General features: G+C 56.1%; 8 protein-coding genes across 8 annotated transcripts; 4 read left to right on the top strand and 4 right to left on the bottom strand.

Annotated features, from left to right (window-relative positions):
• Positions 1-1392: 1392 nt before the first annotated feature.
• On the top strand, positions 1393-5708 carry LTHEOB_6553 (Dead deah box helicase; the record flags this gene model as incomplete). Its single annotated transcript, XM_035515822.1, has 9 exons — positions 1393-1725; positions 1781-2711; positions 2922-3151; positions 3200-3389; positions 3654-4090; positions 4145-4319; positions 4614-4729; positions 4817-5393; positions 5458-5708. 9 exons carry the CDS (start codon positions 1393-1395, stop codon positions 5706-5708), a joined length of 3240 nt encoding a protein of 1079 aa, XP_035372588.1.
• A 405-nt stretch (positions 5709-6113) lies between these two features.
• LTHEOB_6552 (Beta/gamma crystallin) lies at positions 6114-6560 on the top strand (the record flags this gene model as incomplete). Its single annotated transcript, XM_035515821.1, has 1 exon — positions 6114-6560. The coding sequence occupies one exon, from the start codon at positions 6114-6116 to the stop codon at positions 6558-6560; it is 447 nt and encodes a 148-aa protein (XP_035372587.1).
• Positions 6561-7878: 1318 nt separating this feature from the next.
• On the bottom strand, positions 7879-9250 carry LTHEOB_6551 (U1 small nuclear ribonucleoprotein; the record flags this gene model as incomplete). The annotated part of the gene is made up of 4 exons (XM_035515820.1): positions 7879-8546; positions 8662-8764; positions 8813-8940; positions 8995-9250. The coding sequence occupies 4 exons, from the start codon at positions 9248-9250 to the stop codon at positions 7879-7881; spliced, it is 1155 nt and encodes a 384-aa protein (XP_035372586.1).
• Positions 9251-9514: 264 nt separating this feature from the next.
• On the top strand, positions 9515-10054 carry LTHEOB_6550 (Mitochondrial 54s ribosomal protein; the record flags this gene model as incomplete). The annotated part of the gene is made up of 2 exons (XM_035515819.1): positions 9515-9553; positions 9677-10054. 2 exons carry the CDS (start codon positions 9515-9517, stop codon positions 10052-10054), a joined length of 417 nt encoding a protein of 138 aa, XP_035372585.1.
• Positions 10055-10322: 268 nt separating this feature from the next.
• Positions 10323-11300, bottom strand: LTHEOB_6549 (Triosephosphate isomerase protein; the record flags this gene model as incomplete). The annotated part of the gene is made up of 4 exons (XM_035515817.1): positions 10323-10566; positions 10613-11003; positions 11105-11175; positions 11263-11300. 4 exons carry the CDS (start codon positions 11298-11300, stop codon positions 10323-10325), a joined length of 744 nt encoding a protein of 247 aa, XP_035372584.1.
• A 681-nt stretch (positions 11301-11981) lies between these two features.
• LTHEOB_6548 (uncharacterized protein) lies at positions 11982-14126 on the bottom strand (the record flags this gene model as incomplete). Its single annotated transcript, XM_035515816.1, has 1 exon — positions 11982-14126. One exon carries the CDS (start codon positions 14124-14126, stop codon positions 11982-11984), a length of 2145 nt encoding a protein of 714 aa, XP_035372583.1.
• A 3735-nt stretch (positions 14127-17861) lies between these two features.
• Positions 17862-19922, bottom strand: LTHEOB_6547 (Serine palmitoyltransferase 2; the record flags this gene model as incomplete). The annotated part of the gene is made up of 1 exon (XM_035515815.1): positions 17862-19922. The coding sequence occupies one exon, from the start codon at positions 19920-19922 to the stop codon at positions 17862-17864; it is 2061 nt and encodes a 686-aa protein (XP_035372582.1).
• Positions 19923-20682: 760 nt separating this feature from the next.
• LTHEOB_6546 (uncharacterized protein) lies at positions 20683-22123 on the top strand (the record flags this gene model as incomplete). Its single annotated transcript, XM_035515814.1, has 2 exons — positions 20683-21484; positions 21567-22123. The coding sequence occupies 2 exons, from the start codon at positions 20683-20685 to the stop codon at positions 22121-22123; spliced, it is 1359 nt and encodes a 452-aa protein (XP_035372581.1).
• Between the last annotated feature and the right edge of the window lie 1846 nt (positions 22124-23969).

The following is a 23969-nucleotide window of genomic DNA, read 5'->3' as shown; positions in this document are numbered from 1 at the left end:
GCATTCCGTGCAGTAGCCGCCGTCTCGCACGCCCACGCCCCCTCTCCGCATCCGATCATCGTGAGCCCGCCCGTGTTGTTGTCACCGAACCAAGTAAGGAGGCAAGCCACCCCGCAGCTTCCGATGATTCTGTGGGGTAATCGAAACTACTCGCTCCGCCACTGCTCGAACTCCTCCGCAAGGTGCTCCTTGAGCTTCTGCACGCTCTTGCCGAAGCTCCGCTGGCACCGCCAGCACTGGAACTCCCGGTTGAGATAGCCCCCCTCACCCGGGTGTCTTCTCGCATCGTCTTTCGCGAGTGGAAATGCATCTAGCGGGACCAGGAAAGGCGTCGAAAAGCTGTTGTAGTGCTTCCGGTGCTTCAGGCAGGCCGAGTGTCGGTCTGGGGACAGAACGTGAACATGGAGGTTGGCCATCGACGGGCCAGCGTGGATCCCCACGAGCAGATCCGCCGTCCAGTCCCGTCCTGGCGGCAGCTGCTCCTCGTCAGGCGGATTCTCCGACTCCATTGCCTCTATGCGCGCCCGTTCTTGCCTAGAGAACCGTCCGTACCTGCGGCGGAGCTCACTGCCCACCATCTTCTTCACTCTCTCTGCCTCGGTCTTGCAAGCCTCGAGGAATTGCGCATCCTCAAACGCCTCGAATGGGTGCACGAGCGTTTTTGTCTTGTCCCGGGGTAGGATCAGACAATGGATGACAGACTTTGGGAACAGGTCGTTGATGATGACAAATTCGTCATTGTAGTCGATCACGCGGTCTTTTTCGAACTGTTCAGGCTGGTCGATGTATGCTCCCAGCCCATACATGCCTGGGAATACCTTGGTGCCGACGGTCGTTGACTTGCGGCTTTCTTTTGCCACTTTCGCCGACGACTTGGCCTGCTTGCGAGACATGAGTTCTGTGACTGTCAACACTTAGCATGTGGCCTCCGTAGTATTTTAGTCTACTTACAAGCATTAGGACGCTTGTCGCCTGTGGAGCTGGAGGTGTCAGCTATCGTCTCTCCCTTCACTTCCTCGCCACTGGTGGGATGCTCGTGTTCGTTGCCAATTGCTGCCATGGCTGGAAAGGTTTGAGTAAATCTCTTCAGCGAGGTACTCGCACTAGAGCTTGTGCCTCCAAGTTTGATTGGAAAGCGGGTTTGTGCAGTGAAGGGAAATGGTGTTAGGAAACGACTTTGCGTCATGGGCCGTTAAGTGGTTGCCGGCGGGGTTTGTGCGGTGAGCGTGGCCGGGGCGCAGAAAGCGAGGCGGGAGCGGCAACGCAGGAAGGCGCGTGCGGGCCGTGAATTTCGTCGACGGGTCGCCGATCTTGAGCTTTTCCCCACGCCGTGCATCGCGATGGCTTCACCACTGCACCTCCGTCACTCCGGCCCGCCCGACACTCGCGAGGATGCCCAAGAATCCTCATCCTCCGCGCGGAGGCGGTGGCTCCAAGAAATCCGCCCCTCCCCCTTCGGGCGCTGAGGACACCAGTTACATCGTCTTCTCCAACTCGAAGGGGGATTCCAAGAAAGGCAAAAAAGCGGACAACGCTGCCAAAAATGACACCAACGATAAAGGCAAGGTGAAGACTAAGGGCGCGCCTGAGCAGCCTGAGGATGCGCCTAAGAAACCCGACGTGCGCACCATAATCGGCGGCGCGTCGTGGACCGGGAAGCTGCCTGTAAACATGCTCTCGGAGCACTGCCAGAAGCAGAAGTGGGAAAAGCCCGAGTATACAATGGTATACATCAGTCGCTACGCATGCTCATGTTCCTTGGTTTGCTAACGTTCTGCAGAACAAGGTCAAAAATGGCTTCGTCTCGCATGTAATCCTCAAGGCCACGAACCCAAAAACCCGCGAGACTACCACCCTGCCTCCCATAAGGCTCCCGACTGAGAAGCAAGATCTTGCGCTGCAACCGACCGCTCTCGAAGCCCGTCACTTCGCTGCCACCTATACCCTTTTCCGCGTCGCTTCCATGAAGAACATCCACATGATGATGCCCCCGACATACAAGGACTTGTGGAAGGGCGCATTCACGGACATGAAGAAAGAGGATGTCAAAAGTGGCAAAGGTTGGATGTACGAAGCTGACCCTTTCGTTGCCCAGAAGGAGAGGGAACAGGCTAAGGTCGAGGCTGAGAAGAAACGAGAGGAAGTTGCGAAACAGCGGGAGAAGGAGAAAAGCCAGTCCACGGGCATTGGAGCACAGTCGAGTGGTGGGAGTAACATCATGCGCGGCTGGACTCGTGTTCCGAAGCTCGACATGGGTAAGAGGATCCGCGCAGAAATCGAGCGCTTGATTCGGCGGGATGCTGTTTGGAACCCCCATAGCGTCAAGATATCACCCGCCGAACGCTCTGTCCTTATTGATGAGGTTGTCAAACTGGGTTTCCGCAAAAGCCACGTTGAAGAGGCCGCAGAAGTTTGCAAGGACCGGGAAGAAATTCTCGAATGGTTACTCATCCATGTGCCGGAAGATGATCTTCCGCCTTGGAGTCTGCCTGAGGGCTATACTGCAGGCATTAGCATGGCCAGCGGAAACTTGAAGCGGGAGGCGGCTGTCAAGCGTCTCGCGGCCACTGGTTATGCTGTGGAACTTTGCGAAGAAGCCCTTGATACATTCGATGGCGATGAAGCTAAAGCGGCTGGCTTGCTGCAAGCCCGGCTCTTGGGTGACGACGAGCTTGCAGAGCAACTGTCTGGCGCAACAATTGCTGATGAGAGTGGGTGGGACGAGGACGTTTGGGCCGAAGAACAGATCATTCTGGCTTCGATTTATGACGAAAAATATTCCACTGCTGGACCGGATCAATGCCAAATTCGACTCGAAATTGCCGATGGGACCAAAACCGAATTTTTATTAAACGCGCGCCGGCCTGCGGGACTGTATCCAAACATCCTACCCATTATCTCGATTAACGCAAAAATTCCAGCCTACATCCGGTTGAGCATCATTAGACAAGCATTGAGCCACGCGAAGGAAAACTTCCTCGGCGAGCAAATGATTTTCAACATTGTGGACTGGTTGGAGCATGAGATACCTTCCATAATCGACAATCCGGGAAGACTTACGGATGTTTCTTCTGCAATTTCCGCGGCAGATACGGGTGTTCATGCTGAAGCGATCAAACAAAAGGAGAAGAGACAGCGTCGGCCCAAACCAGTCAATTTACGACCAGGTTCTCAGGCCAGTCAACGCGCACTTGAACAGTGGCAAGCCAAACAGACTTCCCCGGAACAACAGCGCATGCTTCGCGCGAGGCAAAACCTGCCGGCTTGGAAATTGCAGCAGGATATCGTTGATGCGGTCAAAAAGTATCAAGTCGTCATTATTTCTGGAGAGACTGGATCTGGAAAGTCTACGCAGTCAGTTCAGTTCATCCTTGATGACATGATTCAACGTCAGCTTGGTGAAGCAGTCAACATTGTCTGCACGCAGCCTCGGCGAATCTCCGCGCTTGGGTTGGCGGACAGAGTCGCCGATGAGCGTTGCACTGCCGTTGGCGACGAGGTCGGCTACTCAATTCGTGGCGAGTCTAGACAGAAGCCTGGAGTCACAAAGTTGACATTTATGACTACCGGTGTTCTCCTTCGCCGGCTTCAAACGTCGGGTGGCCGCCCTGAAGATGTGGTAGCGTCCTTGGCTGACATTACTCATGTTGTAGTTGACGAAGTTCATGAGCGCAGCCTGGATACAGACTTCCTTCTCGTTCTGCTGAGGGATGTCCTGAAGAAGCGCAAGGATCTTCGGGTCATTCTTATGAGTGCTACTCTCGACGCGGATGTGTTTGCATCTTTCTTCAAGCCTGCCGTGGGCCAGGTCGGAATGGTGGAAATAGCGGGCCGCACGCACCCTGTGACGGACTACTATGTTGACGATGTCATTCGAATGTCTGGCTTTAACGGCCACACAGCAGACGAAGACTGGGAGGACGAAGAGACCCAGAAGAGCATCGGTGGCACGCTGAGGAGTATTGGCATGCGGATCAACTATGACTTGATCGCGCAAACGGTACAGTACATTGACATGGAACTGGGGTCCCAGGACGGTGCCATCCTTATCTTTCTTCCTGGAACAATGGAGATCGATAGGACGATACAGGTAAGCTGCGTGCACATATCATACTAAACATCTGTAATGCTGACAATATCTAAGGCCCTCCGCTCCATGCCAAATCTGCATGCTCTCCCGCTCCATGCGTCTCTGCTTCCAGCTGAACAGCGCCGAGTCTTCCCTCCACCACCTAAAGGCAAGAGAAAGGTGATTGCGTCTACCAATGTTGCGGAGACTTCAATTACCATCGAGGATGTCGTGGCCGTCATCGATACCGGTAGGGTCAAAGAAACAAGCTTTGACCCAGCAAACAACATGGTTAAGCTTGCAGAGACATGGGCGTCTCGTGCTGCTTGCAAGCAGCGCCGTGGTCGTGCTGGCCGTGTCCGGGCTGGAACTTGCTACAAACTCTATACGCGAAACGTCGAAAAAGACAAGATGATGGAGAGACCTGATCCCGAGATCCGACGAGTCCCTCTAGAGCAACTTTGCCTGTCCGTCAAGGCAATGGGCGTGAAAGATGTAGCTGGCTTCCTTGCGGGTGCTTTAACACCGCCTGACAGCGTCGCAGTGGAAGGTGCTCTGGAGCTCCTCGGACGAATGGGAGCCATTGATGGTGATGAAATGACTGCTTTAGGCAGACACCTTGCTGTTGTCCCTGCTGACCTTCGATGCGCAAAGCTCATGGTATATGGAGCAACATTCGGCTGCCTGGAGCCTTGCCTCGTCATTGCATCCATCCTCACTGTCCGCAGTCCTTTTGTGTCGCCTCAGGCCAAACGAGAAGAATCAAAGGCAGCCCGGTCAGCGTTTGGTAAGGGCCAAGGTGATCTCATTGCAGACTTGCGCGCCTACGAGCACTGGGCCGGCCTCAAGGAAAAAGGCATTTCGCCCCGAGACCTACGTGCTTGGTGCGAGCAGAACTTCCTCAGTACCCAAACCCTCAATGATATTACCTCTACCCGGCGGCAATACCTTTCCTCGTTGCAGGAGACGGGCTTCATTCCTCTACGATACTCATCTTACAGCGACTCTGCTGCACAGGTGGTCGCCTCGCTGAACCGTCACAGCGCCAACGATTCCCTCATTCGCGCCCTCGTCGCTGGCTCTTTCAACCCTCAGCTTGCCCGAATCGACTTTCCAGACAAGAAGTTCGCAGCATCTGTGTCTGGTGCGGTGGAGCTCGACCCTGAAGCCAAGACTATCAAGTACTTCAACCAGGAGAACGGTAGGGTTTTCGTTCACCCAAGCTCGACCTTGTTTGATGCACAAGGATTTCCTGGCGGTGCGGCCTTCATGAGTTACTTTACGAAGATGGCGACGAGCAAGGTTTTCATTAGGGATTTGACACGTAAGTCTTTGTCACAGGAGGCTCCTCAATATGTTAACACAGCTCGCTAATCAAATCATTACAGCATTCAACGCTTACTCTTTGCTGCTGTTCTCCGGACCAATTACGCTTGACACGATGGGCCGCGGTGTCGTAGTAGACGGATGGCTGCGTCTGCGCGGATGGGCCCGTATCGGTGTCTTGGTTTCGAGACTACGCATGATGCTGGACGATGCATTGGCAAGCAAGATTGACGATCCGACTACAGACTTAGCGGGTAGTGACGTTGTGGGTATTGTAAGGAAACTGGTCGAACTTGATGGGCTGGATCGGTGAGAGGAATAAGAGACCTGCTGCCTAGCAGCGACACAAAGCTTCAGAAAGCCATGAGATGACCATCTAGCGAAACAAAAAGTATTCCTTATCATTCTACTATCCCAGAAATTTAGCCCGGCGTTTGACTCGTGAAAATACAGGTGTGGCGGTGGGTTTGGTTGTTGTACTTTGGTGAAATTGCTAACTTCCTTAGTATTGTCTTTCGTATTGTTCACTATGGCGGTACGATTCCATTATCGCAAGTGCTGCCACATTCGAGCCTTCGGGCCTATCTTTGTCCTCTTTGTACAATTTTCACAGATATATTTCCCCTACAACAGTGATCTAGTATACCCTTTCCGAAGATACCAGTCATCACTTACCCAAGTCTATCCTTTACCGAACCAAAACACCCAATCCAGAACCATGAAGCTTACAACCGCCTTCCTCCCCCTCCTCGCCACCCTCACCACCGCCACCCCCACCAACAGCAGCTTGTTCGAGGAAGTTTCCCTCATCCCAGCCGACGTCGGCCCGGCTTTCACCAACGGCTCCTCGCTCCAAGTAGCGACGCCGCCAGGCCAGAAGCGCGGCAACGGCTGGGTCGGCATCTACTACTGCCGCAACAACGGCTGGCGCGCGCCCTGCGCGCACACGTGGATCAAGATCAACCAGTGCATGAACTTCCCCCGCGGCTGGGACAACAACATCAATTCGTTCGGCCCGGACCCGGGCTCGCACTACTGCATCCTGCACAGCCAGCCCGGCTGCAAGGGCGGCGAGCCCAAGTTCAGGATCAAGCACCCCGGCACGGCCAAGACGTCCGAGTACGGGATCGATCGGACGGTGAGCAGTGTGAGGTGTAACTACTAGATAGAGTGGACGAGAGGATTGGTATGTATTATTAGGACGCGTGGGGAAAATTAAAATAAAAAATAAGATAAGGTACCTTAGAAGCGTTCTGAATCTCGTTTGACAGTTGCACTTGATTGCTGCTGAATCGGGTGGAAGCCTTGAATCTGTTCATGGTCAGAAGGCTTTGGTTGGGGAACTTGCTGCACGGGTATGGCTTCCATCCAATCTCTTGAGCTATGGCAAAAGACATAATGAGAACGAGCCGATAAAAGAAGATTGACGAAGAGCTCATGGGCCCAGAATGACACAAGATTACCATATGTGCGATAGGTAGAATCCCAGGAACCACAAAGAGAGGCGAGAAACAGAAAGAAGCAGAGCTCGATATCATTCGCGCTACCTACGCAGTCAGTACCTGTCCTATTCTACATCCGTTTTTTATCTCCGAGAAAATAGACCAGCGGTATCCGCTTTGCCCGAACGACGTTGATCTGAAGTCTGATCATGTCACGTAAAGAGAGGCAGCAGCTGAATGAAACAAAGCAACATATAGGAAAAAAGCAGGTCTCCCAGCGAGTGGTAAGATCGTCGTAGTAAGAAATTAACACATCTAGAGCGCAAAGAAGATCTGCTAGATGCATGCCTGACTCACTTTAGTGATCTTACCTTCTCCATTCTACACGTTTTGAAAAAAAAAAGCAGTGCCTTTGGGAAATCACTACCACACCGACTACCTACCCAGCTAGGCACGTATACGGCCAACCGGCATTATACCTACCGCACCCTCGGATTGAGAAGAAAGGATGAAGGCAGTAAGTCCAGAAGAAAGAGAGTTAAAACTAGCTTTTCAAGAACCGTGATCCGGGCGACCAAGAGGAATCCATGCGCAGAAACTCCGCAGTCGACGGTGGGAGTGCTACTAAGACAGCCGAAGAAAAAAGAGAGCATTGAGGGCAACACACAGCGCTTGAGAGCTGGCAGCCGTATTTTCCAAGCAGGGTCGTTTCCAACGAGTTTTCTCTGGAGGACGTTTTGGCAGCAGAAAGCATTGACCGCCTCTGTATCTTGGTGTTCAGACGTAGCAATACCTTGTGACGCCTTACCCTGAATGACTGACAGAAGGCAAATGTGGCTGAGGAAGTGGGTCCGTAGAAAATGGCTTCCTCTCGACGCAATGTGCATGAGTCTTCAAGTAATGGTGCCTTACCCTTGTTGAAAAAGGGGTGTAGATCTTGGATGGAGGCGACAAAACTTCGAAGAAGAAAAAGGTAACCTTTTGTTTGCACAAACCAATAGCGTCATGAGAGGCTGAGCTGGGACGGACATGAGGCCGCGCTCAGTACCTGCGCTTGCTCCTGGAGTCTTCGTAGCTGTCGCCATCGTAGCCGCGCTTGCGGGATGAGTAGTCGTCGCGGCCATACCCACCGTCGCGATCGCGGTCGCGATACTCGCGCCTCGATCCCACTGGCTCCCGGTTGCTACCGCTGGCACCGCGGTCCCTGTCGCTGTACCTGTCGCCACCATAGCGACTGCCTCCATATCCACCACCACCACCACCACCGCCGCCGCCAGGGCCATCGCGGCCACCGTAGCCGCCAGATCTACCGCCGCCGCGAGGACCTGCTGGCGCGCCCTCTGGAGGTGCTTGACCACCCCAGCCGTTCGACTGGTAGCCGATTCCGGACCTGCCTCCGTATCCACGGTCACCGCCACCACGGTACCCACCACCTCTGTCACCTCCGCCGTAGCCGCCGCCGCCTCCACGGAAGCCGCCGCGACCGCGAAAGCCCCCACCATATCCTCCTCTGAAGCCACCTGGTCCCGAGGGAGCTCCAAAACCACCAGGACCTGAGGGGCGAGCGGGGAGTGCTTTGGTGTATCCGCGTCCACCAAGTCCTCCACCAAGGCGGCGGGGGCGCCAGCCTGAAACGGTACGGCCACGCTCGACGTCGACCAGAACTCTACGGTCCTTGATGCGGATTCCATCGGTCTCTTTGTAGGCAGCTGCATGATGAGACGACCAAGTGGCCACTGTGTCAGTCGAACAATCGCATGTTTTACCTTGAGATCTGGAGCATTGTCTGGAAGGTAAGGGGGAAAGTAACGGGGGACGATTTACCCTTCATATCTTTCTCACGCTCATAAACAATGAATGCGTAACCTCTATTCTTCTTCTTAGAAGGCGCATCTTCAGGCTTGGTCGTGTCTTGTACAATGCGAATCTACCAGTCATGTCAGCCACGGAAGCAAAGTGGGAGAAGCAATCCTACCCTCTCGATTGGACCAAAACGACCGAATTCGCGCTCCAGGTCCTTGGTTTCAGTGTCGTAGGACAACCGCGCGACAAACAGCGTCCTGAAGGGGTCGCCTCGCACGTTGGGGTCGTCGGCAGGCTTGACTGTTGGGGATCATTTAGCCCACATTCCAAACACTGATCACAGGTGAGACAAACAGTTGGCGACACCCTCAGTGAGAGTCTTCTCGATCTTCTCAGCCTTTTCTCGCTTCAGTCGATCCTTGCGCTGCAACCAGCTCTCGGTAGGCACGTAATCGTCCTCGTAGTCCTTGAGCGCCTGCAAGTAGCTGCCGACGCCATCAATCTGCATCGTCTTGCGTGCTTCGGGCGCATGGTCGGACGGCGGCAGGTAGCGCAGTGCCGGGCGCGGCGCGAAGAGCGCGAGCAGGTTTGGGGGTAGCTTGTCCGTCATTGTGGGCGCGATCGGTATGTACTGGCGACTGGGTTCACAGGTAGGAAGTCCCCTCGATCGTCGATGATGCGCAGGACCCCGAGACGGGTTGTGCGGGCGATGGATGTGGTCGAGGTGCGCGTTGGATGGCGCGACAGGCAGACGAGAGAACAGGACGCGCGAGCTTCAAGGGCGGTGGCTGCCGGCAGAAAGTCGCCGCTGCGCCCGAAAACACCACGAGCAGCATCACGCCGTGCAGCACCCAACCGCCCCACGCCGCCCACCATGCCTCTCGCTGCTCTGAAGACTGTGGCCAAGAGCCAGGTATGTCTGCCTCACGGGTAGCGTTGCCGGAGCTGGACGCACGCGTCCGTTCGTTCTTCAATGCTCCGGCCCTTTTCTGGAAGATAATTCTGGATCGCGTAGCTAACCTCACTTTACCCACAGAACGGTGTCGGCGCTTTCATTCGGCAATGCAAGCGCCTTGACTTCCACTACTGCGACTGGTCCGGTTCATCAAAGGGCATGAAGTCGTTCCTTGAGCACACACTCCCCGCTTTCGCCAAGAGGAACCCGTCCATCGAGATCACCGTGTCGCCGCGCCCCCGCAAGGAGCCAGTCATCAAGGGCTACTACATCAACGGCCGTACCAAGGCTATCTGTGTCCGCAAGCTTGAGAAGGAGCAGATCCTCCAAAAGGCCAATCTGCTGCGCGACGCCTCCGGCGAGCGGAACCGCCGCACCATCAACAAGCCCGTTAAGAGTTTGAACGAGAGCGTCAGGGGCATCTGGAGTCCCTTTCATGGCGCGAAGTACCAAATATGATGGGCTTACAAGAATGACCGAGCTGTTGAGAATGGCGATGGAGTGTGGAGCACGGCAGACAGCTTTGTACAACGGCATGGGCGGCGCATCAATTGGGATTCTGGCTTGTATATATACGCGTATTTATGGACGACGGCATGCCAATGAAGGCAGCTTATCGAGGAAGATACACCAAGAAGTTGACAAAAGGATATTTGATTCTTATTTTCGGCTATCGTAGCGGATCCTCATCTCCGTTCAGTCATTACAGATTCCCTTTTCCATAGATTCACTGGTTCGCGTTGATGATGTCAACGAAAGCGGGCTTCAAGCTGGCACCGCCAACCAGGAAGCCGTCAATGTCGGGCTGCTTGGCCAGATCCTTGCAGTTCTTCTCGCTGACACTGCCACCGTACAGGATGCGGGTCTTGTCCGACGCCTCGGCGGAGACGTCCTTCTTCAGCCACTCGCGAATGGCAGCGTGCACCTCCTGAGCCTGCTCAGTGGTAGCAACCTTGCCGGTGCCGATGGCCCTGCAGAAGTTAGCATTGAAGACTCGGGCGAAACGGGCAAACTCACCAAACGGGCTCGTAGGCAATGACGATCTTGGACCAGTCCTTGACCTGGGCAGCGACGGCCTTGAGCTGGTTGACGACGACGTCGATGGTCTTGCCAGCCTCGCGCTGCTCCAAGCTCTCACCGCAGCAGAGAATGACGCCGAGGCCACCGTCAATGGCAGCCTTGGTCTTGTTGGCGATGAACGAGTCGTCCTCCTGCAGGATGACCCTGCGCTCCGAGTGGCCGAGGATGGTCCAGGTGATGCCGGAGTCCTTGAGCTGCTCAACGGAGATCTCGCCGGTGAAGGCGCCGTTGGGCTTGTCGTAGACGTTCTGAGCAGCGACCTCGATGCCCTTGCGCAGGTGCTCGCGGGTCAGGAGCAGGTACAGCGCGGGAGGAGCAATGACGACCTCTAAAGGCGCCCGTGTTAGCTACAATTCTTCGTTTTACAGATGGTGTGGTGATGGAAAACGACGCGGGTGGCCGTGGGCTGAGGTGGCACGAGCTACTCACCGACGTTGGGGTCGAGCTGGGCGTTGTTGAGGTTGCTGACAAGACTCTTGATGGACTCAATGGTCCCGTTCCTGCGAGAGAAGCATTGTCAGTCTGGCCTGTCGCTGCTTCCGAGGCCGGGCGGCGGCGGCGGCGAGGGGGAAAAAAGCTCGACGTACATCTTGAAGTTACCACCGACGAAGAATTGGCGAGGCATTTTGGCGGTTGTTGCTGTGCGAGGTCTGCTAGGAAAACAGTAGGGGTATCAGTTGCTGAGTGGAGGCAGGGTGCTAGATGGAGCTTAAATGTGGGAGGGAAATGAGATAGGGAGAGGGTCGTACTGTTGCGGTGGTTTTGTTATGATGTGAGATCAGCTGGGTGCAGAAGGTTTGGCTGGCGTCATGGCGGGGCAGGAGGGGCATCGGTCGGGCCTTTTAGGAGCTCATCGCTCCCAAACTCCCGATTCCTAACAACTCACCTCGCCGTGAACTCCGATCATCCATCACCTCGGCATTCCGCTGGGCCGCCTAACGCTGCGCTGCGCGTCCTGCTTATTCGCTGCTAATTCTGCCTCATTCGGCCGGCCCTGCAGCCTCATCTGCACGGCCCCAGCTCGCCTACCAGCCAACAGCATGTACGCATGAGCTGGCACACGTCCTGTGGCCTGCTGTCCGAAATGATGAATCCCATCCGCAGTGCCAACAGATATATGTCGTGTGGGAGCTCCGTCTCTGCATCCCGCACTCAGTCGCCGGCTCGAATGGGAGAAGGTCACTTGATGGAGAGAGCGAATTGGATTCATTGAGAAAGAGCCAGGCCGTTTCTATCTCGACTAAGAAAGAATTGAAGGGTACCAGCCCTCTTCGTTTTCCTCCACGTCAGTCTATCCTGTTGCTTTCTACCACCAATCATCTCTTCGCCCGTACCGTCGGCCCCTCGTCTCATCCGCCGCCGCCTCCAGAGTCCGTACTCTCTGCTTTCGCATGTAGAGATCCAGATCTGCCTGCGCTGCTGCCTCCCTCTCAAGCAGCTCCTCTTCCTCCAATCTCCTCATCGCGTCGGCTCTCCTCCATGGCGCCTCATACGCGTTCACCTCTGGCGCTGGCGGCAGTCTCATTCTTCCTCCCGACCGGGGTCTTTCGTGGTATTGATTCGGCGGACTGTATGCCCGGTGCCCTCTATCTGTCAGGGCGGGGTGCGGAGCACGGTATCGGCGATAGTCCTCGCCAGGATCAAAGCGGCGCTGTTCCATGGCGTCGTAACCGCCATTCTCATAGTATCCTTCCGCATCCACCGGGTAGCCTCCTGGCTGGCGCTGATAGCCGCGCAAGATCGGCCGATGCTGTGGAGACGGCTTCTTGTGTTCGCGGGTCATGCCGACAGTGGGGTAGTCGTACCTTTCCCTGCTGTATGACCGGTGGTGATGTCGGGGCGGCGAACCCGACGACATGGACGACGGCCCTGTGGACCAGTCATCGTTGTCATCCTCGCTGCTACCAGGAGTGAAGCCATAGTTCTCCTCGCTACTGCTGCCGTAGTACCTTTCGTGCTTCGGACGGTTGTGTGCTCTGTGGTGACGGTCTCTGTTCTTCTCTCGCGGGATCTTGTTATTGATGATGATTGTTGGGTTCTGGTGAGGCTCAGCCTCGCGGATCTTAGGCGACTTCCTCTCCCTCTCTCTCGATTGGCCCCGGCCGAAGGGCATTGAAACACGAGGCATGTCGCCGCTCTTCTTGCCCTTGACGGTGGGCTTGTGTGGTCTGCCGAAGGACGATCCAAGAATCGAATCATCGTCGTCGTCCAGTTCGTCTGAGAATTCGCTTTCAGGGATTATCATTGGAGGGCTCGGTCCCTTTCCTGCTTTCTGGCCTCCGGAGGCAACAGGAGGGGGTCCAACGGAGCCACGGCCAGCAGGACCATGCGCGCCAGCGCCAGCGCCACCACCAGCGCCACCCTTTTGAGCGCCGAATGAAGGGGCTATTGGTGGAGGTGGAAGTACTGTTGGTCCACCCGTAGGCCCACCAGCAGGCCCGCCAATAGGTCCTCCACTAGGTCCGCCGACAGGCCCGCCACTGGGTCCTCCAACAGGCCTGCTACCAGGTCCGCCACCAGGTGCGCCAACGGGTCCACCAGGAGGTCCGCCAAAAGGTCCGCCCATAGGTCCGCCGGCAGCGGGAGGTCCTCCAGGATTCATGGCGGGTCGCGGAGCACCACCCGGCGGAGCACCACCTAGACCGAGACCTCCGCCAGGGGCAGCGCCAAACGGCTGCTGATGCAAAGGCTGCGTTCCCTGATGAGGCCCCTGCCCCTGCCCGTTGAGCAAATCGATTATCACGCCGGGTAGCCCATCTCCAATCGGGGCACTGGCGCCGGGGGCATCTCTTCTCGGCCCTCTCCTCAACACGACGCGCATCTCCCGGACCTCCCTAATCTTGCCACGGTCCCTACGGATGTACTCGGCTATATCCTGCTCGATACACGCCAAGGTCCACTCCGCATTCTGGTTTCGCTCCTCGGCTTTTACGGCCTCGAGTAGACCGTCGACCAATGCGCGCTGATGTGACGACCGGAGGGAGTTATACTGCTCGGACACGGTGCCCTTTCCATTCCCCTTCTTGTTCGACGACGAAGTTGGGGAAGTGGTTGTGGTCCGGTTCACGATGCGAAGAAGCTCGTCGGCCGAGTAGGGCAGTGGTGTCTTGCGCGCGCGGGCCCACGACGGCTCAACGCCCGGCTCGCGGTCTTTGCGGAAGGACCAACCGTGGAAGCTGCGGGTCACAGGGCCCGTCGCGTTGCCTAGTTGATGATCGAGCGGTCGGTGTATGTTGGCATTGGGGCGGCCTCCTGGCCCCCCAGGTCCCAGTCCTCCTGGTCCTCCTGGTGGCATGCCGCCTGGTCCTCCGCCAGGGCGACCACCAGGCATGGCTGCTGCGCCTCCACCTCCAGGTACTGGCGGTCGCGGCGGACCACCAGGTCCGGGACCTGCGCCCGGCATGGGTGGAGGAGGTGGTGGGCCGGGCATGGCGTCATACATGGAGGTCATAACTGAAGACGGGATGTCGTGAGCGTGACCAATGGTTGCGCTTCAGGCTGCGACACCCGTGTAGGCAGACGAGACACAGATGAGGCGCAGTTGGACAAGAGAAAATGAGGCAGAAGAGAAGGACGACCGGTGAGAGATAAGACCAAGGGGAGGAAGAAAAAATGATGTTCAAGGCGGGAAGTCAGGTTGACTGCAAGGCAGATTGGGGGCTGGTTCCTGGGAAAGGCAGCGTATGAGGATGAAGAGTTGGCTGGTATGTGTGATAGCCGGGATGACTCTTGCCAGACGGTGAGTGCTTCGCCCCACGCACCGTGGTCCTGCTGAGCTATTAAATAGACCCGCGGCTCATCCTTCGTCCCAACTCAGTCGCACACTCGAATGTTTCTCTCTCCCGGCGAGAACCAAGATGATCTCCGCATTTGCGTGCAGCCCCAGTTGCGGGTTGGCCAATCGATCGTCCGTCAGCCAGCCAGCCCGTCGGGGCCTACGACAACCATGGCCTGGAGCCGTGCTACCGGGTCTAAACGGCCCTGACACCGGTGAGATGGAAGCAAAAAAAAAAAAAAATAGCTGCCTTGCAGCGCGGAAACGATGTCCCATGATGACCCCACGTATCAGCCTTGCCCAGCGCCCCCGACGAGTAGTAAGGCCATTTTAGAGCCTCATTTTCCTCACCGGTCTTGACCAGGATTGCAGCATGCATTTCAGCAACTGCTGCTGACGAAAGCGGACAGCCCGAGATGCTGCAGAACGTCGAACTTGGGATTTCAAAGCAACGCAGGGGAGGTGGCCGCGTGCCTGGTCACAAGTCCAACCAGAAACGCATCATTGGTGCAAGCTTAGCCAAGTCCGAGGCCGAAGTTGCCTGATGGCGTCGCCGGAAGACACCGCGAAGATTTACAGGCTTGCAGGAGTGTTGTCTCTGGGTTCAGAAAGAAAGATAACGGCGCTAACAAAGAGGGCGTAGGTGCAGCAAGATTTAGTCTCAATCACCCACAACATCCTCACGCAATTGAGCACGAGGAAGGCTGTGTGGCAAGACATTGAGCTCTTTCCACCCAATGACGGAGCGCACGCTGAGGCAGAAAGGCCAAGAGCTCGAAGCGGGCAAATGAGGCGCAAGAGGCCGCCTGCCAGCGCAGACTATCGCCGTTGCGCGCTGCGCACGCCTCACACGCGCGCGTTTGCGCGCAGGAGCAGCTGAATCAACCCCACTCGCAAATCAGCCTTGCCAAGGTTGTTGGCCCGGTAAGCTGAAGAAGAAGCGCCTTCGCAGGCAGCAGTCCTGGCGCCCGCCCTCTCTGCCCGGTTTAGCTTCCTTGATCCTGAACGACGCCCCATTCTGCATCTACCCCTGTCTATTGTTCAAAATGCAAGAATTACGCGCAGGGCGAGACATTGAGCGAAATAACGGAGAACAATAAGCCGTTGTGCAATGGAAAGGCAGAATTTTGACTTCTAGAGACGTTCAAATAACGCTTCTGCCTGTGTGCTACTTTACAAAGTAGTATACGAGGTGTGACAGCCTTATATTGCAACAGCATGCAAAGACTTGTGCCAGGTAAGTGAGAAAAAGAAAACCGACAGCGCTGTCAACCTGCAAGGCTGTTCACACGTCCTGGCGAACTCCTCCAGAAAAAGAAAAAGAAAAACAGCAAGTCAAGGATCAATCATCCGCTTTGCTCGCAACCGCGCACACGCGCGACTGCGCCCCAATTTAGCGCCGTTTGCCTTCTTTCTTACCTTCCGGGTAGCCTATCGGACTGAGAGGAGAGAGAGATGAGAAAGTGAAGGCGGAATAGGCAACGGCAGTGCCCGCGGCAGCATGACCATGACGACCGACCGTTCGCACGGCTTCCCCGATCCGCGCTCGCCGATGACGACCCGAGACATTCATCGACACCCCCCGCCACAACGGCACGGCGCGTTGTGGAGTATAACGGCTAAAAGTGGGGAAGGTGGCGGCGAAGCGGGGATGAGATGACGCGACATCAGCCAGATTTCTGACTGACCAGGTACTTTACAGCCTCTACCTCAGGCTCACACCGCCCGACTGCTGCCGGTGTTCAACAATCAGCTTGGTAGCGGGGCAACGCAACACGAATAGAAAGGGCGGTGCCGCGCGGACGAGCGCTGCCGAAAAGGGAGAATGCTAGGCTCGAGTGGCCAGCGGCCATCCGGCTGGTCCTGCAAGGCGAAGGGCAACACGCCTGGCAGGGCAAATGCTCGGCCTTGCAAGCGACCCTCCATCTGCCCCTCCTCGTCCGTGTTTTCAGCCTCAGCCTGGTCTTTGAACCCCACGGTTCAGCCAATCCTTTCAAGAACACCCTGTCCACCGGTGAATGGACGCGCATATGTACGTCAAGAAGGTAGAAGACGGGCATGAACGCAACCCCAGCCGGGTAGCCCCACAGCAGAGCCGCACGGCTCCACGTGTTCTCGCGTTGTCTCGAGGTCCCCCCGGGAGACGCAAGCGCTACGTACTGTATGTACGTACCTGCCGCTCGTAATGCGGGACAACGTTGCACCGACAGGTACGTACCACTCCTCCATCCAGCATGACATGCCAGTGAAACGCGCGAATGCGAGCTAGGATGCCCATCTTTCGCTCCCGATCCTTCTCTTCCTTGCGAAAGCAAGAGAAACGGCGGCGCAGGCGGACAGGGATTCGACCAGCGCCGATCTTCTTCTTTCTCCGACGTTGCGTTCGCGCACCGGCATGCAGGATGCGTTGGCACGGCTGCCTAGCGTAGACAAGGGAGGAGGCTCGCCAGGCCTGGAGGCAAAACATTTCTGGCCTCGGCGTCTTGGGGGGGTGCAACTAAATCGGACTCAAAAGGTAGGAAAGGCTAAGACGAAGGATGGGGGCTACTGTGGCGTGCTTGACCGGTGAACGCTCCAACACACGCAGATAAGCACATGCGAAGCAAGGCTGAGGTCCATCGTCGATTGAATGAAGGAAAGCCGAGCAGGTAGGCACCGGACAAAGAATTGGTCATTCATTGCAATCATATCTCAAATCGCAAAACATCTTGCTTTTGGTGGTGACTGTTTCAAGTAAGCACGCATGGTGATACGCAAACGCGTATCTCGTAGTGCATGGGAGCACCACATGAGAGCGCTACGTCTTGTCTGCATCAGGTACAGGGGTTCCCGGACTACTGTGTATGTACTTCAGAACGTCGTGCCACGACCTCAAGAAAAAGAAGCAGGCGAGAATTGATGCCAACGTTGCAGCGAGTGAAACAATTCTATCATGGACAACAGGTAACTTTCTCAATTGATTCATTGCTCCAAACTTGCATTGAGCTTTACGTGGATTGTTTTTCATTCACCGCCGAGATGTGGCGGCTTAAATAATAGTCTCTCAACCTCCGTCTCAATGTACATTGGAATCCGCCCAAGGTTCATTAAAAAAATTAGGTATTATCCATAGCGCAGTCCATGCGGCTAGGCTGCACATCATGAAGTGAACAACGAAATGCGAAGCAGGGATCGAAGGCCGCAAAACAGTGACCGACCCCATTGGCTTCATCCGAGCTGATGATATCGTTACATTGAGTGCGAAAACGCGCGACGCCGTGTTCTTTATGCATGTCCCAGGTTCATGATCCCGGCGCGGGACGAAGGGACGCGAATCGCTGCGTGATCTAATCGTTGAAGAAGCCACGAGTGGAGGACGCAAAGGCTGGCTGAAAAGGCAGGTGTGAACCGGCGAAGCCGGGCGCCCATGGCTTATCTCAGAGCGACCTTGACGTCTTGTACGCCGCGCTTGAGGACATCGTCAAGCTTCCATCTGGGTGGAGTGACTTGCGGCATCTTGCCGGCCATCTCCATTTCTCTCTTGTAGTCCTGCTCCATCTGGCTGGTAATGCCCTCAGGCAGGGGCTCGGCACCGCCCGCGATGCCGCTGGAGAACTTGAGCTGTAGGATGTCGCCGATCTCGTCACAGGCAGCAAGCAGGCGGTCAAGATCATCCTTGGTGTGAGCGGCCGAAACGCAGAAACGAGCGCGAGACGAGACGAGCGGGGTAGCCGGATAGCCGACGACAACGACGGAAATCTTGCGCTTCAGCATCTCGTGGGAGAAGGCAGGCATCTTGGCAGGGTTGTAGAGCAAGACCGGGATGATGGGCGAATCGTCGTGACCATAGACAATGAAGCCCAGGCGCTTAAGACCAAGACGAAGGTAGCGGGAGTTGAAGGCAAGGCGCTGCAGACGTTCCTCGCCTTGACCGGGCATAAGCTCTCCGATAATCAATCTGAGGGCGCTCTGGATCTGGATAAGGACCGGGGGAGCGGGCGCCTCGCCAAAGATGTTGCAAGCGTTGGTAACGCGCAGCTTATCAATGATTGCCTTGTCGGCCGCAACGTAACCACCATTGGCTCCAAAAGACTTGGTCAGAGTGCCCATAAGAATATCGACCTCGGCAGGATCAACGCCAAAGTAATCGCAAACACCACGACCATTAGGTCCGAGCGCGCCAACCGAGTGCGCCTCGTCAATGAACAGGTGGAACTTGTACTTCCTCTTGAGCGCAAGAAGAGCTGGCAGGTTGCAAATAGTGCCTTCCATCGAGTAGAGACCCTCAACAGCAATGAGGATCTTCTTCCACGGGCGGTGCGTGCGGGGCTGACCATTCGCAATAACCTCACGAAGCACGCGTTCCAAATCACGCATGTCGTTATGCTTGAACATCTCAATCATCGCGCCAGACAGACGAGCACCGAAGCGAATCGAGGAGTGGTTGAGTTCGTCGGAGATGAGCAGGCAGCCCTTGCCAACCAGAGCGGGGAAGGTCGTGGCGTTCGTAACGAAGCCCATGGAGAAAACCATGGAGGCAGGCTTTCCAACAAACTTGGCGACCAGATCCTCGACTTCGGTGTGCAAGGTGGTAGTTCCGACGTCGGCGCGAGTGCTGCAAACGCTAATGCCGTGCTTCTTGATGCCCTCCTCGACCGCGTCGGCGCACGGGCCTTCGGACTGGGCGAATCCGAGATAGTTGTAGGAGCTCATGTTCAGGGTCTCGGAGGTGGTGCCAGTCATCTTGAAAGACAGGTTGTAGTCGTCGGACTTGCGGTCCAGAAGGGTGATGTAGCGACCGGGAACGCCAGTGGTGGGCCTCGCAAAGCAGTCGTTGATACGCATCTTCAAGCGGCGGACGTAGAAATTGTCGAAATCACTGTTCAGAGGGGCGTAGCCATCCTGGGCTCTCAGATGCTTGTAGTTGTTCTGTCTGAACCTCTTGCCGAAGAAGTCGCGCACATGACCAAATATGATAAGGATGAGGTAGCTGATGTAGGTGGTGAGGAGGAAGAAGTACGGCGGCTCGTCTTCGACAGGGTCGGGGAACTTGTCGTCCACGAATTTGCTCGAGTACAGATGCGCCTTGGAGCCCAGGGGACCGAACTCGGCGTGCTGCTTGGCGAGGCGGCGCTTCTCGTCTTGGGAGGGCGGCTGGAAGATGGTGGTGGTTGTGGTGGAGGAGTCCTCCATCTTGGTGTATTTCTCGCCGGTCGCAGTGGACAGCGAGATGGTCGGTAGCGACAGAGAGGGCGAATTGACAGGCTGGCCCGGGGGCGGTGAGGGGTTGTCCAGAAGGGCTTGCTGCTGGGCAACGACTGCCTTCCGGAGAGCGGCGACGGCGTCGGGAGCGGAGGGCTTGGGCGAGGTGGAGAAGAGCGAGGAGAACTTGGTGTTCGCCTTGGAGAAGGAGGAGCGGCGCGAGGCCTTCTCGTCAAGCGAGGTGGAGATGGAGGAATTGTTGGAGAAAGGGTTTATCGATCGAGCAGGCATTGCAAATGATTCTAATCTATCGGCGACCTGGAGGAGGTGGAGGGATCGTTCGAGCTCTGCGCAGTTGGGCGTGGTCTTGTCGCGCAGGCAGTCGGACGGAGAGACGAGCTGGCGGCGGTGGAGAGTCTGGGGCGAAGAGAGTGCGGTCAGCCAGGGCTTCGGCGCGAGGGAATGCGGGACGGCTGCGGCGAAGGGGCGGGCGGCAGAAAACGCGCGCTTCGGCCGGATGCGCCGGAGAACAAGCGGATAGCGCAGGGAACAGCTTCGACTCACCTGCGCACGCGAGCTTGCGGGTTTGTTGCGGCGGAGGCTGGGCGCTGCTGCTCACAGCCCTGCGGTGCGACGCGTCGACGGCGGCTGTTCGCGCTGCTGGGGTTGGCGGGAGGCTGCGCGACCGCTCCGACGTCAATTGAGGGCGGGCGGGTGGTGCGGACAGGCAGAGAAGTCTTGCAGAGCTCGTGGTAAAAAAGAAGCACGCGTGGTGGAGCTGAGAGGCTGGCGGGCAAATTGCAGCCGGCACGCGCGATGTGCCGCCGCCGGTCGGGCTGCTGTCAGGGGCACAGGTCCTCGACGCGCCCTCACACCAGCTACCTTCTCTGGAGTAAGGCCAAGCCTTGCCACTGCGTCATCCAACGTCCAGCAACCGTCGACATCGTCACCAGCTGTGTTGCCGGGAGCGCCGGGCGTCCCGTCTGTCCTCGGCCCGCACTCTACAATAATCTCGTTTCCGAGCCTCATCTCGAACGTGCCCTGGTTACACATGGCCACCGAGCAGCTGGCTGCCTGGGCCCAGGCCCTGCGCTTCCACGACCTGCCGCCCCAGGTCGTTGAGGCTGCTGTGCGAAGCTTTTACAATTGGGCTGGGTGCGCCATTGGCGGCGCCCAGCACGCCGCAGCAGTCATTGCTCGCAACTCGCTCTCGCCCTTCGCTGGCGCCCCGACCTCATCCGTCCTTGGCTGCCAAGAGCCGACCGATGCCCAGTCAGCCGCCCTCTTCAACGGCATCAGCAGCCACGTGCATGATTACGATGATACTCACCTCGATACCATCATACACCCGTCCGGTCCTGTAGCGTCAGCTCTGCTGGCCGCCGCCGAGTGGAAGGCGCCTGTAGACGGCCGCGACTTCATTCTGGCCCTTGTCGCCGGTATCGAAGCTGAGTGTAAAGCCGGGCTCGCCGTGTGGCCGGACCACTACAATATCGGCTGGCACATCACGAGTACGGCGGGTTCGATCGGCGCCGCCGTGGCCGTCGGGAAGCTGCTGGGCCTCAGCGTAGAGCAGATGCAGTGGGCGATAGGCATTGCTGCCACCCAGGTCACCGGCTTGAGGGAGCAGTTTGGCAGCATGACCAAATCCTTCCACCCCGGCCGCGCTGCCCAGAACGGACTCGTCGCGGCCGTGCTTGCGTCGAATGGATACGACAGCTCGCTGCAGTCGTTGGAGGCTAAGCGCGGCTGGGCTAACGTAGTGAGCGCCACCAACGATGTCGATGCACTGATGCAGGGCTTGGGAAGGACATGGGAGATCGAAAAGAACTCGTTCAAGCCGTTTCCCTGTGGTCAGTCCTCGTTTTGCTTCATCAATTCGCATGATGATCCTACGCCAAGCCCTTCCCATTTCAGCCACTAATTGTTGATCAGGCATCGTTATCCATCCCATCATTGACGGCTGCATCCAAGTTAGGCAAATGTTTGCCACCGGTCAGCACGAGAAAGACGCTGCGGCGGATGTCTCCGCCATTCAGAAGGTCGAAGTCTCGGTCCATGCCCTCGTTTTAGAGCTGACTGGCAAGCACTCGCCGAAAACTGGTCTAGAAGGCAAATTCAGCGTCTTTCACGGCGCTGCTGTAGGGCTCCTCTACGGAAAAGCAACCCCGGCTCAGTACGAGGATGCTGTCGTGCAGGACCCAGTTGTAGTACAGCTGCGGAAAAAGGTCCACGCTACGATTGACGATGCTCTCCGTCCTGATGAAGCTCATGTGAAGGTTGTATTCAACGACGGCTCGGTGCAGGAGAAGCATATTGGACACGCCGTCGGAAGTCTACAGCTGCCAATGACGGATATACAGCTTGAGGAAAAGTTCCTCGACCAATGTAATCCAGTCCTTGGAGATAAAAAGGCCAAGGAAGCTTCACAGGCCTTATGGGGTCTACGTGAGGTAGGGAACATTGCAGATCTTACATCCTTGCTGAGGTAGAAGCTTGCAACGATTCAATCGCGTCATTGTTTCACCGGCCCATGAATAGCATCTACTTTGACCCGTGTCTATAACAGTACATCAGCGACCTTGATAGCACATCTTCATACCACAGCGACAGCATTTTACGTATTCGGGCTGAGTTATTGCAACTGACTAGTACATGCCAGATACGGTTAGTGATTACCGGCTGCCTAAAAGCTTTTCACAATCCTCTACAATACACTTTCTCACGACCCATACATGATCAGCTGCTAACTCAAGCGCTTACAACTCGTCCAGCTGCAGCTCAATCTACGCACCGAGCGCGCATGGCGCGAATCCACCAGGTTAATTCCCTCACGCCCAGGGTCCGATCGGCCGAGCACCACCGGGGCATCTCCCAACTCACGCCCCGAGCGCGATGGTCCCAAAACGGCCAATGCTTCGAACGCACAGATGGAGATCACCTGATGCTTCCGTCGATTTGCCGGCCGCAAAGAGGGTCGAATAATCGCCCGGATCCCACCCGGCCGGCCGAACGCCCGGACCCTTCTGCCACTTTCTTGGACGCGAGATGGAGCGACCCTGACCACGCCCAAACTTTAATCCATTCCTCGAGGCTGGTCGAAGTGCTATCCATGGTAAAGAGCTTCGCCCCCAACTTTTCGCTCGCTTTCGCAATCTATGGAGCGGTTCAAACTCGTGTCTCTTTCCCCGACTTAGATTAGCTCTTTAGGTGAGAATATGCCGACACTGGTTTTGTTCGTAGCCGATGGCTAGCGTGGATTTGTTTTTTGCTCATATCATGGATAGTTGAAGCTATCGTCCGGACGAAAATGTGGAATCAAAAATTGTACATACACGTCCGGACGAAAGCTTCAATTATTTACATGTTATTTTTCCGAGAAAGAGCTGAGGCATAACTACGCGGGCCTTACTATTCTTCATACTAGCAGCAGCATCTATTAAAGTCCGCTGCTGACCCCCGCTGCTTTAATCGTGTCGCCGCGCCTCTGGACCGCCTTTCCTTCTTCACCTCCAGCAGCACTTGCGGACGCGCCATCTTTGGCTCGGGCTGCACTGAGAGATTCCGCTTTGAAAGCATCTGCATTTCCTGCGTGGTTCTTTGCGGTGGTGACATACAAAGGGCGGGCGCGCTCTGCTCGCTCCATGGTATAACCCAAGTGGGCCAGCAGTGTGAGAATGCGATCGTCGTTGAGGAGGACGAAGGCAACTACATCAAGCGGAAGTCTCATGCCGGCCAGGATGAGCAGGAGGCGATCTTCTTCGACTATCTGGCGGAGGGTTAGACATGAGTTGCGGTTCACTCAAGTTTAATCTGGGCTTTTGGAATGTTTCTGCCTTATTTTTCTTTTCGCCAGTATTAACTCTAAGAAAGGCTCTAATACAGCGTCATCTCGTGGTTAGTCAGGGAGTTCATTGAAAGTCTTTATCCTCGGAGAGCTTTTTACAAGCAGCCAGATTATCTAATTGAACTACCTAAATCTGTGTCGTATCTTTGATGCATATTAAACGTTCTTTAGGTCATCATCTACTACCTTCTTCTCCGAACAAATTAAATTAGCATTGGAGCAATCGTAGTAAAACCTTAAATCTTCCCATATCCCCTGACAATTAAACCCCCCCCCCCCCCCCCCCGCGCGTTGACCGTCGATAGCTACATGATATAGAAACTGCCAGCTTGGGAAACACAAATAAAGAAGAAAAGTGTAATAATAATAGTGTCCGTTGTCCCTCGCATTTGAGATAGCTACTGGTATATTAACGCTTTAGGTGAGCTTCTGGCGCTTGGATAGTTGCAATGTCGTCTGGACCCTAGCTCCGCGCTTTAAGGGTTCAGTCT

The sequence above is a fragment of the Lasiodiplodia theobromae genome (genome assembly GCF_012971845.1).
Source record: "Lasiodiplodia theobromae strain AM2As chromosome Unknown scaffold_19, whole genome shotgun sequence".
In the NCBI taxonomy this organism is placed as follows: Eukaryota; Fungi; Ascomycota; class Dothideomycetes; order Botryosphaeriales; family Botryosphaeriaceae; genus Lasiodiplodia; species Lasiodiplodia theobromae.
Note: the sequence above shows the minus strand (reverse complement) of the source record. Positions and strands in the feature narration are given on the sequence as shown.